Consider the following 18,626-nt stretch of genomic DNA (forward strand, 5'->3'; position numbering starts at 1 on the left):
AAAATGATAAAATTAGTTTTGGAGTGATGTTGGGTTATTGGAATTAGCAAACGGTTGAAATTTAGCTTAACATAATTTGTTATTTATTTCTTTGTTTCAGTCATTCATTGTAACGTCGTCATTTCTCATTAGTACGATGTAAATAAGGAAATTGACTCACGAACATACGTTTTTATGTAATGATCATAATATTTACGTCGGCAAAGTCGCGTTTGATTTGAATATTTAGCAGCATAAACGTACGATATATTAAACTTTCTGAATTTACATTTGAACCAGTGCATGATTTTTTGTATACTGACTGTTTTTTGTTGTTGCTTTGTTTATGTTTTTGTAATGGTCTATTTTACTTTTGTATTTTCTTTTCTAATTGACTGTCATAGAATGATACATACACTTTCCAGTCTATTATAAGACTTGCATTGGATGGAGTCTGAAATATTTTTTTTTCAAAAGTCATCAAAAGTGTAATGCTTGTGGCTTCAATCAAAGCATCTCCAGTTATATGGTAACGGTAAACCATGCAAGGTAATTAATTGAACAATTGAAATGGGCATAAATTGAGGCTCACATTTTATATGACTTAAAATTCACATGACGTTCTTTGAACATACACAATGTACAATTATACATGTATTTTTTTTCCATTTCAGATCACTCCAATGAGCGACTGGTACTGTCTATGGGATTAAGTTTCGTAGCTGTGTTGCTCCTAGCTACTCTGACGAAAGGTAAGCATTCATGTATAAAAATGCAAAATACACAGAAATAAAAAATATACAAAATAATACTCTAAAAAAGACCCAACAACGCAAACAAAACAAATCGGTAAACAGATGTTTATAAAAATGCTTCCTAAAAGTCGATAAATATGCTATATTTAACAGCAGATTACGATGTCCCTTATACGCACTGTTATTAAGGCCACTGATGCAAATATATTGTCAACGAGAATTTTTAATGAAATACGTTGTGTCTAAGCTTCAACAAACTATTAAGTCATCATGTTAATCTCAAGTATCTTGTTTGAATTTGCAACAACATTTTTCTTTGTTATATTTTCCAATTGCATTAAGATCGAGATTTAAGGACTGTGTAACGTGTGAAGCACTCAATCTCATTCATGAGTAAATAACAAGAATGCAGTTTAACATATTAAGTGTGTATATCCTAATAGAGTTCACAACATGTGGATGATGTTAACTGCCATTTCAAAACTTGAAATGAGTGTTAATCAATCAAAATTCAGTAATTTTCACTTTAACATGATTAAACCTTTACATGTAAATATAACATGATTGTTCATTTACTATTCTAAAGCTATTTAAACTAGTTAACACAGTGAACAATATACATGAACTATCATGCTTCATCAAATTATAGAGCACGTTGGAAAAGGAATAGTCCATACCTGAAAGGCTCAGATTTAACTCAAAAACCAATGTGACGTAATATGTTGAAAAGTGTTAAGTCTGTTTTATTTATATTTATTCAGTTGCTTGATTTGTAAAAAAAATAGAATAATCATTGAATGTAAATCATATTTGAATGAATGTCAACTTCAAAAGTATGAATTTTTCGCATCTTGAGATAAGCAAAGAAGTCTAAAAAACCAATTATGACATTTAATACTTCATTATATGACCAAAAACACAACGATTAATGTTTTGATTCCCAGAACAATACATCTATTGATAGCAGAATCAAGCGCCTTCTTATACACTATTTGTATCTAGGATATTAAAACTAAATTATTGATAGTGTGTAAAGTTCAGCAATGACATTTTAATAAACTTCCACGTAATTAAGTACAAGTCATGTTTGAAATAGAAGCCAATATTGATTATGCATAAACGCGTAAACATTACTAGAATATATTTGAATATTGTAAAAAAAAAAAAAAACGCAGCTTTTCTTATATGCAACGATAGCTTTAATAAATAACCAAATCATATCATTAGGAATGACAGGTTTTATCTTTTCATTTGTTTTTTCTCAACCTTACTCGGTTTATGCGTCTAAATCATCAACTCTTGTTCTTTGGGTTTGTTATATGGAAGCTTAAATACTGTTTGTTCTCATCATGTTAGCTGATATAAAACTCAAATTTTGTTGAAATGATAGACATTTTCTCACAATATTTTTTTTATCTCTGTAACAAATCAAATACTATTCATTCATTGTAAAGCATAAAGCGTACGAGTCTCAAGTCCAAAATGATCACCCAGCTTATTAATATTGTATAACGCACACAGCCTACTACAGGGAAAATGAAAACAGTAGGGTGTTAATGTGTTAATGTTGGTCTGAAATAGTTGACTTAAATTAATTCCATATGTTCTAGTAATCACAATACAGAGTTAGTAGGCTTTGCATTATTCAGTTTAAAGACAAAGAGTGTAATAAGTCAATATTTAGTGAAAGTAATTTACACGAATGGTAAACATACAAACCATTTTGGTCGATTTAATTCTATACTAGAAACATTTACTTATTAATCAACCATTTTAATAATGGTGCATATTGATTTGAGCTATTTTTGATTAAAACGTCTTGAAATAAATAACTGACCTATTTCAAACATGAAAATATCTTATATTTGTATTTTTTAAGTATGTAAGCTGATGATCTGTGCTTTAGATTAAGTCTGCTATAGAGAATATTTTTTGAAAACACAATTTTTGGCATTACATGACATGCTTAAACTTTTATGCATTCAAAGTTAAACATGTTTTTAAAATACAAAGCTGCAGTGTACAATAGAACTCCAGTCTTAAGGTTTTATATTGTAAGGCAAGATAAAAACTAAATAATTGACACTATGACTGGCTGGTATAAAACGTACTCAATACATAGACGATGAAACAATAAGCAGATAAGAACAAAAATTTGGGTTTCGTACATGTTTTTACATCTGCTAGAAATAATTAATGCATAATCATGTTTTTATCAAGATTACCAGAGACATATATTATAGTCCATTGGTAAAAAAATAAAATATAAGGCAAAAATTAAAATCTTAGCATTAAAGGTAAAAGCATTAGTAAAGGTAGTGTTATCATTTTCATTATTCCTTGGTGAGAATATAGCCGGACCGTTCTTGAAAATTCAATGCGAAATCTCTATTATAACAGAAATTTAAGTTTCATTTTTTTCTTGAATTTTCATGTACAATATTCTAAAAAAAAATCAAAAAGTAGATTTACGAAAGGACAAATATAAAGTTTTTTTCTCAAAATTTGTCCTCTTTACATGAACTGTGCAGCAACACATACAACATATCTTTTTATGTTACATTTTTGTGACGAGTATTTCTATGGCAAATTTCGATATTTATTCTATGCATCTTGCCAGTCTTTTAACGAACGCTCGGAATGAAGTTCCTTAGTCACTTGGAAGCAAATAATTTGGTTTTAATTTGTTACTTAAGCAAAACCATGACGTTGTTAGTTCCTGTTGCACTTTTGTCTCATCATAAATGCCAATTCAAATTAATTGAAATGCCATTTTCTAGATTTGAGTTCTTAACAAAGACCTTAATGTCGTATAATTATATCATTCGATATGTTGATTGAAATTTTCATAAGTAATCTTTTGGGAAGAAGAGTCGGAAAAGGAATTTTTTAACACAACATGCTACCACATTATAAGCAAAGTGCCTTTCTTTAATAATTACATGGACTGTGCAAATCATTAAAATACGCTGATCCCTTGGGATAATCGGCTTTACAAATAACGTTTCATGAGTAGATGATATATAGTATCAATCTATTTATATTGTCCATGCCCACTTTTACTGGACTATTTTCATTGACCATTGTGTCTGCTTATTTTCCATCACCAACTAAATAAAAATAGAATATGCCAAATGAAATAATGAGAATTCAATGTTATTTTTTAATGTTTTATCGGTGTGTAATAGTGTTGATCTTATACATTTTTAATTTACTGTAATACCCGCGCTTCATGTGCAAAATGTGCGACCGGTCAACATTTTGACAAGCCGATATAAGTCTTCCTGCGTCAAATTATTTTCTCCTCAGATGTATGGTCAAAACATATTTTTTCGTTCCTTTGAAGATATTGCTCGGTTTTACTATATGTAAATCGTAATATAAACCCTTTATATTATCATATCAAAAAGAATGTTGTATGATTTATTGGCTTTTATTTTCATGGGCTTATTTATTGTATTGGTAAAAGAATTTTATTGTTATTTTATTCAAGGTCGACAACTTTTACTTTACATATACACTGCAAGTATTGATAATGATTACTCCGAAACGAATTGCCCAAAACTATTGAGTTGATGACACTTAACATATACTGGTATCATTCAACCAAGATTGTATTTCATTGATCACATTTTTTTTCTTGCTTCAGGTCAAGTCTCCTTGTTAAGCGATAAGTTTGTGTTTCCATTATATGCCGAGAATAATGACTGTGATATCTCCGTCGAATTCAACACAATGTCTTTCTCAAGTGGTGCTCTAGCAGTCACCATGACAACTAATTACAACGAAACCTACGTTAATGTTCTAGACAAGGCACCATTTGTTCTGCCATTAAAGCAGTTTCTGAGCTTTAATGTGACAAAAGGTTAGTATGGACACTTATGTAGCGTCAAACATTATTACATTAACAAAATGAACGTTTGGTAAAATAGATTATTAATACAAATCATAGGGTACCGTGCATTTGAAAAGTAATTCTTGTATCATAACTCCATTGATTTTGTATTGCGGTAATTAAAAACCTAACACTATAAGCAAATGAACGGTAAATATTGTTTATGAACATTTATCATATCATTACCTTTTAAAGGCATGGGGTACCTTTTATTTTTCGGTTCAAGTATGACTTCCATAAAACCTCTAACCTGACCTTAACAAATAAGTACATCCCGTCGGGTAATTTAATTTCAAATGCATCCTTCGTAGGTTGACATCAACACAAATCCTTCACTTATTTCTAAAATAGAAAAGTAGAGCTATCTATTTTTTAGTTGACAAATTAATTTCTGAAAAAAAGAAGTCCTTCTGTCTTGTCGTTCCATTAACTTGAAGTACTTTATTACCATTTTACGCTATTTACCTTATTCATGGCTTCCGTTAATTTGCTTGCTTTTAAGATTTTCTGACAGAAGAATGAAATTAATGGATTGCATAATTGTGTACTAGATAGTAATTTGTGACATAATGGTGGTTAAACAGCCTCGTAGTCATTTATATGGCACATTTATACATTTATTTTCAAAACAGAGTACGTTTACAGTATGTGTTTCAAACAAGAGTAATCAAGCAAACTAAGATTCGAGTTGAAATTAAAAAAAATATGTAATCCAAGGACAAAGATCAAACAGGGAAAGCATACACACACAACGTAACAGAGAATAAAAAATACCAAAATAATACGTATACAAAAACCAAATTACGTGAGCAACCCTGAATCTATCAAATAAACCAAAGTAAGTGAACAACTCTGATTCCACTAAAAACTGGGAGCATGTACCAGGTGATCTGTGTACTCCTCCTATACTTGTGTAGAAACATCCACCGAGTTACTCATGAAAAGTCAAGTCCGGGGTAGGCGAAGGAGGAAAGGAAAACTATAATGAACAAATCGGTTCTCATGGTGCAGATGGATACACCGTAACGATCCACGTGTTCATGACAATGTTACTCGTTACGCGATATTTCTGACTTAGCAAGAGCATTTAACAACTCCCTTACTCTTGTAAGTCAAATTGAAGTAAAGAAACGGCACAAATTAAAAGGAAAGTATATCAATCAACGCGAAAATAGATTGAGTGTAATAGTCTGCCTTTACGTTGGAGAAATATTATTGTAATAAAAAAATATAATATTGTTGAAAACATTCAAAGAACTGGTTATCGAAATATTATGGGACCATTCCTGAGACGATAATAATAGCCATTCCTTTGTTTGTGTAAGAGTAATCAAGAAAACCAAGATTCTTACAGATATTTAAAGAACGTAATCCAGGGACAAAGACCAGACATGGAAATCATACAAATACAACAGAGAACAAAAAATGACTAAAATAATACAATAAAGTAACAAAAGTAAATAAGGAAGTAAGTCTTAATCTTTGAACGAAACTTTTAAAATGAGTAGATACATATGTACTATTAAACTTTCTTTGTAATGTAAGATGTAGACGAGAATTATGTTTCCTTATTGTTTGCTGGTTTTGCATGTACTTGTTTCGCCTTCATTCAGATAAATAAATTGTGAATGTAGTAAAATAAAGCGGCAAAATATATTACCTTTTCACTTCTATTATTCACAGCTATAGCTTTCTTATAACGTGTATTACCTAGGCGTGAGATAATAATATATTTATAATTTCTTGGTTCTCTTAATATGCCCCTTGTAAAGATAAGCACGGTTTTGAAACATTCAACAAGGTCTTAGATAACTTATGCGAAGTGAAATAAACAAAAAACTGAATAAAATGAGATTTGAACACTTGCGACTTCCAGCAAAATGTGTTTTATCTTACTACGCAAAAAATGCTTTAATTGCATTTGTTTGTCTTGCATATTTACTTTAGACTTCTCATTCTGGTATTCCCGGCAATGAACTTCTAAATCGAATAAATTACGCAACTTTAATAACTTTAGCAATACACATTTGGAGGAAATTAAATTAGAACTTTGGACATTTCCGTCTTATTCAATCAACTTGGTTTGTTGCTTCAGTGTTTTATTAATATTTAAATGTTTTCTGCGGAAGTGATGTGATTAATTTAACTTGATTTATACCAAATATCCGAATTCACTATTACTGCTTAAAGATAAAATTGATAAATAAAAGTCAAATGTATGTTGCTATTCCTAAATATTGGCAAATATGCACCGAAATGTCAAAAAGTCGTAAGTGTGAAATTGATCGAAAATTATGACGTCACAAATCTATATTCTGTTTTGACGTCATTACTTACGATCAACTTTATTCTTACGACTTTTTGTAAATTCGACGCTCGAGAAAAATCGAGTATACGACCAAAACATCCAAAGAGGAAACACATACAATCTACATACACATTGCCGAAAAATAATAAAATACAATTACGGATATAAATATAAACTGATCATGAGGAAAACAGCGTCACCTGTCACATTTTAAGTGAATACAATACGGTAAACTTTAAGTTAAGTCGCTTATTACTCCAGTCAAAATAAATTATAACTGAAGAAATTTTTCTCTAAGATATATATCAATTTCCTCTCATGGGATTATTTGACAATATCTCGTTATGCGAACACTTTTAGAATACAAATCGCATGCACCAACGTAACGGCTCAGCCGTTTAAGAAGCTTTTTTGTAGAAAAAATTATGTGATATAAATCTCAGCGCACATATACTTCTGTAAAAAATAAAATATCGCGTAATTTTAATAGTAATCAAGAAGTATAGTAGTATTGTATTTAGAGAAAAAAAGACAATTATTTTTTTTCTTAATTTGTTTCGTATTCATTGCTGAAAATACCGAACTGCTACTTTTTTTTTGAAGAGAAGTGTCAAACGTTCTTATCTCGATTTATAACATAACTTGTGTGCTAATGGTTGAAACAAATAAAAACAATAAAATCTCTTTCGATTTTATAGTTTAATGGACATTGTGATAAAACATTACATTTGCCCAATTAGAAACGCGACATTTAAGTACCATTTAGGGATATTCTAGAGATTGATGTAAATGTCTTATTTGACCTTTTGTCTGATCATGGAAATATCATTCTAGCTACTATACTTTAATGGTCTGTCAAGGTTAAATTTTGTGATTTTTTAACACATCATAACAGCCTTGAAAAAAAAACACGTTTTGCACAATTTTCTAATTTTTCTTCGTTCATGTTATTTTTTATTTTTTATATTTAATCATATCTAATGTAAAACACTGGTATTCATGCCGTAGTATAGAGCAACAAAGAATAATTTTTTAATTGTCATATTACACATTAGTTTTCCTTTCCTCGTTTTTCTACCCCGGATTTGACTTTTTATGAGCAACTCGGCGGGTGTTTCTAGAAAGGCAGAGGAAGCTTACCCTACCGGTGCACCTGGTCCATGCTCCCAGTTTTTAGTGGAGTCCGAGTTGCTCATTTACTTTTGTTACTTTGTATGTATGATTTTAGTTAATTTATGTTCTTTGATGTGTATGTCTGTTTCCATGTCTGGTCTCTGTCCCTGGATTACATTCTTTTGATTACCGCTATAACCTTGGTTCCCTTGATTACTCTTATCAGAATTTCACAACATTTGAAGTTTACCTGATCATGATCATATGCAAATTGACAGACACAGTTGTATTAATTGAAATCAAACGTATATATTGCACTGTTTAGAAAAAAGAGTGAACGAAAAATAAACTTATGAAAAAACTACCTTTTAAATATATTAAACAGTTTCATTGTGTATCTGATGTTTTCAAGGTAGGAGCTTTAGACAAAACTGTCAGGCATCTTTCGTCAGAGACTTGTCACCTTTGATCGTGCTCTTAATATCTTTGTTGATTCTATGGAAAAAACAGTATGACATAATCTTTACAGTACGATAAAAGCCATATGCAAAATACCTAATCTTTGATGGTTTGAAATCTTCCAAGAAATCTCTGAGCGTTTGTTATATCTTTGATGTTTTATGTTATAACAGTTTCTCGTATCTTTTTTAATAGAGGAAGGTATCAATAAAACAAAATAACATTCGTTTTAATCATGGGTACAAAGAATTATCTCCATGAAGAAAATATAATGGTACATGTATTTAATGCGAAATAAAGTCATAGCTTGAAAGCACTTACAGCCTGATTTCAGAGAGTAATCAAGGGAACCAAGGTTATAGCGGTAATCAAAAGAATGTAATCCACGGACAAAGACCAGACATGGAAAACACAGGACAGGAAATCACGTCTTTCGGAGCTTTCCAAATAAAAATCGGTATTTTCGTATATTCTACACTAAAAAGTGTTTATTACGTGGCTTTCAATAATTAATAAATTTCAGATATAAGTTTTTGTTTCCGCCTTGCCATAAGATAGTACGACGATACTCCAGTGGAGGAGTGTACTTAAACGGAAAAGAAGAAAGATAGGCTTTTCTGGCTTTAGCCAGAGAGTCCAAAGTACGAAAACTAAGAAATAATGGTCTCACTAATAATCAGTTTTCATGGTGCAGATGGATACACCATAACGATCCACGAGTTCATGATGACGACCATAAAACGTCTGTATTGATGACTTCAATCTGGTAGCAACATAATTCTGTTCCCGAAGCCTATTTTTTAGAATTCTAGCGCGATACGAAATGTCTGCGTAGTTTCGGCAAGCTCTGGCATAACATATGAGTTGTGATATGAACACTCCATACGCAGGTGCTGAAGGGATGTTGCCACAGATGACAGGGAAATTGTTAATTTTGAATGAAAAGGCATCACGTTTGTCGTAAAGTTTGGTCAATAGTTTTCCTTTACCATCGATTTCAAATGTCATAGTCTATTAAAATATCATACTTTCGTATTTTATATTTTATTTTAAGAAATTTTCAATTGATCCTTTCCTGTATGAGTCGTGATTTGAAAACTTGTAACATTCGCAAAATTTACTTCATTTACCATTGATATTTCCACACTTAAACACAAATCGTTAATTTATGCAGGATTAAAAAAAAAACAATATATTATCTAAAAATTCTCCTTTACCTCATTCCCAATGGTATCAAATAAAACATCAATCTTTATGGCCTGTATCACTTTCCCTTCTATAGTGTAGTGGAAACTTACATTCAACTGGATTAAAAATTGCTGCAAAAGATTTGTAAAATTATGAGTGTCAGCTTGGATTTTCACTATGTTATACTTAAGCTATGTCATCTAGCAAAAGAACTTGAAAAGGCGAAATAAATATTTATTTATCCTTCCTGTAAATCATCAACTGACATGTGTTTTTATTATTTTAAGTACGAACCAGATTGTATTTAATCATAGCAGTTTTGTGTAGATTGTGTTATTCCACACATTTTTCGCCCTATTTTAATTTATCAAAAAGGGAGAGTATGTTTTTTTTTTTGTTTTTTGTTTTTGCGTTATTAACCACAGTTAAAAGCATCACACAAATGTGTATTAAGTATGTTTCGATACTTGAAATTAATATTTAAATGGTTAACCATTACCTATTGAAGGCCCGTGTTTAAACAAGGAAATGTTCGCATGTTAATGGATAAGAAATGTCAATTAATTTTTTTTAAATACACACAAGACAGTGGCTGGCATGTTTGTAGAATAAAACCATTAAGGAAAGTACAATCGAGATGACAAGTGGGATATTGATTGCTTGAGTTTATTTACATCCTAGCTTGACAGCTGTTAAAGTGTAGCGAATAAAATTTCAAAGTATTGTATTTATTTTATTAAGTAGTAGTCTTTGTGAGAATCATACAAATTCTGTAATATGTGATACACCCCAAAAAAGGCTACACATTTGTATTTTTTTATTAAGTTGCGTTATATGTTCATATGACGAAATGTATAATTATTCATTCTAATCTGCCTTCTTTTATGAGATAATCCGCATTAAAAATCCAACAATTTTTGTTTTATTTTAGTGTCATTTACAGTTATCTCTCTTTATTTGGAATTCTACCGTACGTGCTAAATATTTTTTATCTCATAAGTACAAGATTTATATGAAAAGCTACATGATAATTTCTTTTTACTATAACATTTTACACAAAATATCAAAAATAAAAAAAAATACGTAGGATTCCCAACCATGTATCACACTTTGCATGATTCTTAGCTGAAGAGCTACTTAAGTCGTTTTAATGTACACAAGTTACTTTGAAGTTACGGACACATTCATATGTTTGTTTTATCTCTTTGTACGAAATTAAAGTTAAAACATTTTTATTGATGTATTTAGTAAACACAATCGACATATGTAAAACACTACAAATTAGTTGTGTTTTAAGTAATCAGATTTCATATACTCATATCCAATATTACAATAAAATTAACATATGCATGTAAACAAGATCTTATAAAGGAACTAAAACTGTTAAAACAAACTCATATTTTATTTTGTAAAGAAGGTTTTCAAACAAATGTATATACTTCAAACATATTAAATATGCATAGACATATCCAGAGAGGTTTATATTGATCATTCCTATTAGATGAAGCGTCTTTGTCTGTCATGGAATCATACAAATCATACAATGATATCATGTATGAAATGATTTAAAAATAATATATTCAAACTATTTCAAATTGTTTTTTTTACATAAAAATTAGAATGGTAAAATTAAAAACGTTATTTAAAAAAGCCTCTTTAAAGTGTAGATAATTGGAGGAAAATTCTGTCAAAGGAAATATAGTTGGCGGGAAATGTTCTATTGAACTGTATAGTTTTTTTCTGCAATATTGCAAGACAAGAGATCAGTGAACCCCAATTTTTGTTCTGAAAAATGAAAGAATGTAAGTTGAGTATTCTTTATATAAGATAAAAGAAATCTAATATACAACTTTGTTTTTAATTTTTCGAAATATTGAAAATTCCCTATAGAGTCCATATAAAAAGTAGAAAATATTGGCTTAGATAAGGCTCAATTATCTCAAAATCAACTCCAATTACCTATAAATTGTGCATCTGGTCCATGCATCCAGTTTTTAGTGGAGTTCGAGTTGCTCATTTGCTTTTGTTACTTTGTATGTATGATTGTAGTTACTTTATATTCTTTGTTGTGTATGTCTGGTTTCCGTGTCTGGTCTTTTTCCCTGGATTACATTCTTTTGATTACCGCTATAACTTTGGTTCCTTTGATTACATTTTTACCTAAAAATTCTAAAGTATATTCATTCAGGGTCATTTTTGAGAAAATGTTCATGTTGAATCTCTCAAAAGATCTCAAAATCATAATAGAAATTGTTGTAAAATCAATAGATAAAGCAAATTGTTTGTCAGACCGATTACAAATTTATCAAGATATCTTATATAAAATGGCTTTCGAAGGCTGTATCATCATTCCAATATAGTTTTAGTTGATGGGTGGGGGTTTGGTTTGTTTGAATTGAACACTAGGAAAAATATAAGAGTATAAGAGGTCTGAAACATATATATGGTGCACTATGTTTTATTTTTTATGACGTGCAATAGCAAATTTGAGTATATTTTAAAATAAAAATTGTTGTAATTCTGATTACAAATTTTTTCGCATGTCAATACGATGGAATTACTCATTTATATTTTAATGCCAAAAACTAATGGACTTGGACAATTTGTAACTTTCAAATTAATCGTGTTTCTAAAACATATCATTTGTTGTCTTCGTCCATCAGGACAATCTGTTGATTGGTACCTCGTTTCTGATTATCGCCAGTCGTGAAAGTCTGGTGACGGGCACCAACCATCATATCATTGTCGTTGATTGGATAATAGAAACACACAACAGTAATTTGGCGTTTAATGACATTTTCAGAAAAGTAACAAACAAGTTCCACGACAAATTTAGATAAATGAATTTTTCATACCGTCTAATTTGACATAAAGTGAATCAAGCAAGGCAAACGGATGTCTTTTTTAAGCATTGGAGTGGGCAGTAGACTTCTCATTATTGATATCTGCTGTCTTAATGACATTAAGCTCGTGTGTATCGAAACAATACTATTATGGTCTGTCTAGTCAACAAATCTAATCTTTGAGATAATAACAACACATTCTGTCCTTTGATCAGACGTTTCTGACTGATTTCAGTTAATATAAATACTTTAACATATTGGTGTATTTTTTTATATCAAAGATGTTAAGATTTAAAAGTCGAAAAAGGGAATAATTGAAAATTAGAAATTAATACAAATTGTTTTTCTAAGAGATTTTCTAACAGTTTTGTTGACACGGACGTAGGCCATTTCCTCTAGAATTCTGACAAAAAGTAGAATAATTTTCAAATTATTTTTAGTATCAGAATTTTTTATCAGAGTCTGTACAAAAAAAATGTAATTGTTACTAAAGTGCAAATTCGAGAAAAATCAGATAAAGGAAAACTTTAAAAAATGACCACAAAATCATTCCGATATTTTTGCTGTAAATGGCTAATTGCCAAAATAATATCGGTTTCAACCATTGCAATATGTGTTTTTTTCTATTTCTATGAAAAAGAAAAGCACACTCTGAAAGTGATTGGTGACAAAGTGCTTTTAGGCGAAAATGCAATGTTTTGATAAACAAACTACGGAGTTGTAGACTTTGTGTAGCTTATTATGATATTGATATTATGTATTATCCGTTGCAAAACGGGTAGTCGTACCTGGTACTCATTGTTAATAAGATCTCTAACATCTGAAACTGGCATATTTTGTATTTTTGGTTAAGCTGTTTTTATTCAAACGTCATTCTGGATTTTTGATAACAGTTTGCCTTGTTTTATTTGGTCAGTTCGTTAGGGGTTTTTTTTATTTCATTTTTTATTTAAGTTACATGCACTTACAAAAAGTTTTCTTTAATTACAGTGTTCACATTTAAAATCAACATAAGTGTGACTGCAACAGTACTGAAACCAGATGGCGATGTGGTGCAAATATTCAATACAGCGGCGATGGGAAGTCATTATATAATGTTCATTGATTCTGGTTTTTCAGCCATAGTATTTACAGAAAATGATACAAATCTTTTCATCGATCATTTAGATAATAAATCGCAATACAACTTTACATTGGACAAGAATGGTGTTTTGACATTTAAACCGGAAATTTCCGGTCATTATCGAATTAGAAGTCCGAATACTGTTGGCGTAGTTTATAGTAACAGAAATGTTAGTGAAGAAACATCGTGTGATGATGCGGGAAGCTTAGTCTGGGAAATGATTCTACCAGTAAAACACTTCGGAGAAGAATTTATCTTCCACGTGCCCCTCTCACAAGATGCTGTCTTAGAAATTCTAGGTAACTTTAGTGCTCTCAATTGAATAGTATCTCTTATATAAAAAATCAATGATTTAATGAATTAAAAAGTCGCAATATTTAACAAGAACTAAAATATAAAGTGACGAGTTGTACATGTAGTGTAGAAAACTTTCGCGTGCTAAACACTGAATTAATGTTTGTAAGGTAAAATAAACCCATTTCTCTGTTTTGCAGGACTTGGCATTTATAATTTTGAAATAAAAATATGATAAAATGGTATGATTGCCTAATTTTAAGTTGTGCTTTAGTGGTATCTGTCATTGGTTTAGAACAGAAATTACTCTATATTCATTTTTTTATTGAAACGAAATTCTAGGGACATTATATATATATGATACATTTTTGGTTTGCATATCAATTTTCACCAGGGAAGATTTTAACGATCTTTTTTAAATTCATTAAGAAAAAGTATCATATATTCAAGAAAATTTTGAAAATAGCACTTGTAAAAGGCATTGAATAAAACACACTCGAACAATTTTCTACTTAAAAATGTAATACACGAACCGTCTGTTTTCCCTATGTAATGTATTAGTATATAGTGTCATTATCTACAAAGTAATTTGATGTTTTGTTTTCCTTTTGTAGGATATGAAGACGGGCAATTAACGTTGTATTCTACAAAAGACGTTATTACAAAAAACTTAAAAGCTTTTGAACGACTCGTAATTAATGTTTCCACTACACGCAATGTCTACTTATCTTCGAACATAAATGTGAACGTAATTGCGACTGTTAATTTGACAACCACAAATTTTGGCGGAGAGTTGAATAAAATTAGCCTATATCCTTATGAAAGTCACTCCCATTGCTCATTTTTTATGGCATTCAACTGTTCTTCAAATGTATGTGGTTACATTGTGGTAAAAAAAATTCCTGATAATTTTACTATCTATAACAAAAGTGGTGTCGTTGATGTCAATTTTCCGAAGTTGAAAGAGCAAGGTAATTCATCGGTCACCAGTTTTGAAGTTACAGGTCTTTCGAATGGCTATTATTTCTTGCAAGCTGATGATGACACGCCATTTGTGCTTTTTGAATATAATTCCATTTACGGGCGATATACACAGACAATGTCCGTTAATTCGTCAAACTGTTATGCCGTTTCGTCTGTTTCGAACTTAAGTAGAAGTTCTATCGATACGTCGGCAATTAAAGCAGAAAATGACCAAAATAATGAAAGCTTTCAAACGTCTAACATAACGTCAGAAATAGAAAACGAAAATATCACTGGTGCTTTTAATGAAACAGAATCTTACAATGTTACGTCACTTCCGATAACTTATGATAATAAAGTTCGAGAAACAGCTCAAAATGTGCCAAAGGTTGGACCAAGGATGTATCTAACATCAAATTCTTCAACCAGTAATGATTCAACAGTAGTTCAACAAATAGATAACCGTTTGATATTTCCATTTATGTATGAAGAAATCCCGGAGGATGACAATGTACTGAACGAATATCTTATTGCAGTAATTGTTTCACTTTGTACTGCGATCTGTGCGGTGATCGGGGTTATATCAACGTTTCTATTGCTGGAATTTTTACGACGACGACGCCATGTTGGAAATACAAAAATTAGACCATTTGTTTCTTAGGAAATGTTGCATATTTTGTATTTATCTAGAGCAGCTCGCCAAAAACTGTTTGCTTTCAAACTTTGTATGTACCAAGAAAGCAATATTTTCCGTTAATACCCACTGTTACTTGCACCAAGGTTGAATTCGATATGAAAACAAAAAAAAAATACTATGGAATATATATTGTTTTGTGTTTTATTCGTGACAACTATATTTGATTAAGTTGTATTTAGAAATCTTACTTTCAAATCAAGATATACGTTCCATTGTTCTTCACCAAAATGATAATTATTTGTTTAGAAAAGTTAGTTTTACTATGTCATTTAAAGTGTTCCTCATTTGATTCGTATGTACGGGAAAATGATTTATACATTCCATCTTTATTGACATGTGTCCATGTTAAAAATAATGGGTACAACATCATATCAGTATCACAAGGAAATAAAAAAGAAACATTGATAAAATTGAATTTAAATAGTAGCAGACATTGTTGTGATTGATAAGCAAACTTTATCTAATAAGAAAGTTATCATTTTAAAGGTAAAAACGGTGATCACGTGAACTTTTCAAGATTATTTTATCCTCGACATCTCTTTCCCCTGCTGTATATTTTCACTTAGCAAAAGAGTAAAAGTTGTAAGAAACACTAAAAGTCTAATCCTACCGTCACAAGTGGTCAATATCTGGTCTGGTGCAGTTTCTGCAATCTCTGTCACTTATTTATTTCCCTTTAAATCGACGATCCTGTATGGATCTAACTTTAACTGCGCTAGAAAATATATTACACACACATTTATACTAACGGGGTAGGAATTCGTTATAACAACTGTTCGTCTTATTAAGCTAGATATGAATTCTTAGATTAAATTTAAATATGTTGTTGTTTTTCTATTCCTCTTTCCTTTGTCTCATCGTAATTGTTATTCATTAAGGTTTAATTGTGACATCATGTAGTCTTTGCCTTTTGTTTAAGAAAAGATATGGTAAATTTTTCATTTAACAATATTCTTGATAAAATTCTACTTAAGGTAGTAAAACTGAGGTAAGGGAGGTAATCCAAATTGAAAGGATTTTAGTCACTACAGCAATTGAATGAATCCTTATAAGCGAAAAGTGATACTGATGTGATAGGAAAATGAGTCCAAGAAGGTTTCTAGAACCAAAATGCCAGCCCCCAGTAACTCTGTTCCTTTAAAGTATTGATTAAATGTTTCATTGAGGAGTATATTTTTATAAGGTAGGACAATGCTTGTAATGATGCCTTCTATTGAAAACCAAAATTTATTTAGATAAATTATTCAAATTAAAATATGAAAATGTTCTCTGTCATGAGACAGTACGGCTAAGTAACTCCTTAACCTTTTAGAGTTTACAAAATGTACTTTTTTTATAATTCCTTATAAGATTTCAATCTTTCTGTTTTTATTTTGTTGCTTTGTTCAGCATATGACTCTATCCAACATTGGACCATGTTTAGCACAGATAGTCGTGAATATTTGTGTGACATTAATTTGCAGCGCAGTTGACTCAAGCTGTGCCCGGTTATACTATTTCATCAATATAAGTCATCATAATTTGATATTTTGTTACATAATGAATATTAATATTGTTTTAGTCATAATGATTAATCATTCAAAAAAAAAATTCTACAATCATTGAAATATTTTAAAAATTACACGGTGACCTTTCTGAAAATTTGGTAATTGATTTGCATATTAATCCTTTTAAAGTGAATTTGGCATATTATTCAGTACTTTATTTAAATATATTTTCAAAAGACCCAAAAATACCAGATATTTTTCAGTTTGACCAATGATTCAGAATTCTAAAATACAAAATAATACCAGTTTTATATATTGTAAATTTGGATATGCTGTACACGTGTTTGAAGGAGTAACCTCTCATCAGCAGCATTAAAATCAAATATGTAGGAAGAAAAGCAATATTTTAGTCCTCATTGTTCAAAATCTGAACGGTGAATTTTCTGTACAAATTGCGAAGATGATGCACCACAGTTAGTAGAGTATCATGTACAAATTTAAAGAAAATTGAATGATGTGAAAATTTTGTGGGTACCCCAAGTCTACTGTCTTAATAGTATTTACATTTTTCTTTAAACTCTTATGTAAACTTCAGTATTAAGTAGTACTCCAGCTAAGATTCATGTAAAATATGTAATAAGTGATACACCCTAAAACATGCTACACATTTTTAATTTTCATTATTAAGTTGTTTTGTAGGTATATATGATGAAACAAATAATCATTCATTCCGATTTGTCTGCTCTTAGAAGATAATTTATATAAAAAATCGAATGGTTTCCACTGTATTAAAGTGTTTCCTTAATTGTGAATTCTACAGTACATTTAATATAATTTATATCGCTTATGAATAAGAGTTCTATGAAAATTTACATGCTAAATTCTGTTACTTAAGCATTTTAAACAAAATATCAAAAATTAAAATATGTAGTCTTTCCAACCATGTATCACATTTTCCATTATTCATAGCTATGGTGCTACGTAAATATTCAAAACAAAATAATCACTTACTCCAGTCAATCACAGAAAACGGTATGCTAACCTTCATGCAGTTCCTGATTCAGATTTGTATTATTGATAATAACAAAGAAATAAAATAGAAAATAATTTTTGATTACTAAAATAGTTGCTGCACATAAATTATTCATAAAGAGAATTTAAATGAAGTTGAATCAGTTTCGACTATCCACTTTCAAAAGTCCCCTGGATCACGTATTCGAAGTCCACGAACCCATCAACAACGATTTGCACCCTTAAAGAAATTCAAACGACGTTCGAATAAAATTTGATATAAATACAACACAGAAAACACTTTTTTGTTCAAAATGAAGCAATATCAATCAATTAAACAAAAAACATTTTATATTCGACATAACTTCATTTTGCAAAAAAAAAAGAAAAAAAAGAAAAAAACTGGAAGAACGCCTAATACGAAGTTTTGTTTCGTTTTGTGTTTTGTTTTGGTTCTGTTTTTTTTTTCTTTTTTTTTCTGTTTGTTTTCCCCTCTGTTTGTATGTGGTTA

The 18,626-nt window shown here is 30.2% G+C and overlaps 1 protein-coding gene across 3 annotated transcripts in view; it reads left to right on the forward strand.

Annotated features, from left to right (window-relative positions):
- Positions 1 to 18,404, forward strand: part of LOC148609513 (uncharacterized) — a 59,157-nt gene extending 40,753 nt beyond the window's left edge. For all 3 annotated transcript variants that reach the window (XM_088540692.1, XM_088540693.1, XM_088540691.1), the window contains 4 exons: positions 654 to 731; positions 4,384 to 4,599; positions 13,531 to 13,962; positions 14,572 to 18,404. In XM_088540692.1, coding sequence (XP_088396818.1) covers positions 654 to 731; positions 4,384 to 4,599; positions 13,531 to 13,962; positions 14,572 to 15,581 — 1,736 coding nt within the window. In that variant the 3' untranslated portion in view covers positions 15,582 to 18,404. The remainder of the gene's footprint in view (positions 1 to 653; positions 732 to 4,383; positions 4,600 to 13,530; positions 13,963 to 14,571) is intronic.
- The last annotated feature ends 222 nt before the right edge of the window (positions 18,405 to 18,626 follow it).

The sequence above is a fragment of the Perna viridis genome, chromosome 8 (assembly GCF_037379345.1).
Source record: "Perna viridis isolate PV_CMFRI_1.1 ecotype Kerala chromosome 8, ASM3737934v1, whole genome shotgun sequence".
Taxonomy (NCBI): Eukaryota; Metazoa; Mollusca; class Bivalvia; order Mytilida; family Mytilidae; genus Perna; species Perna viridis.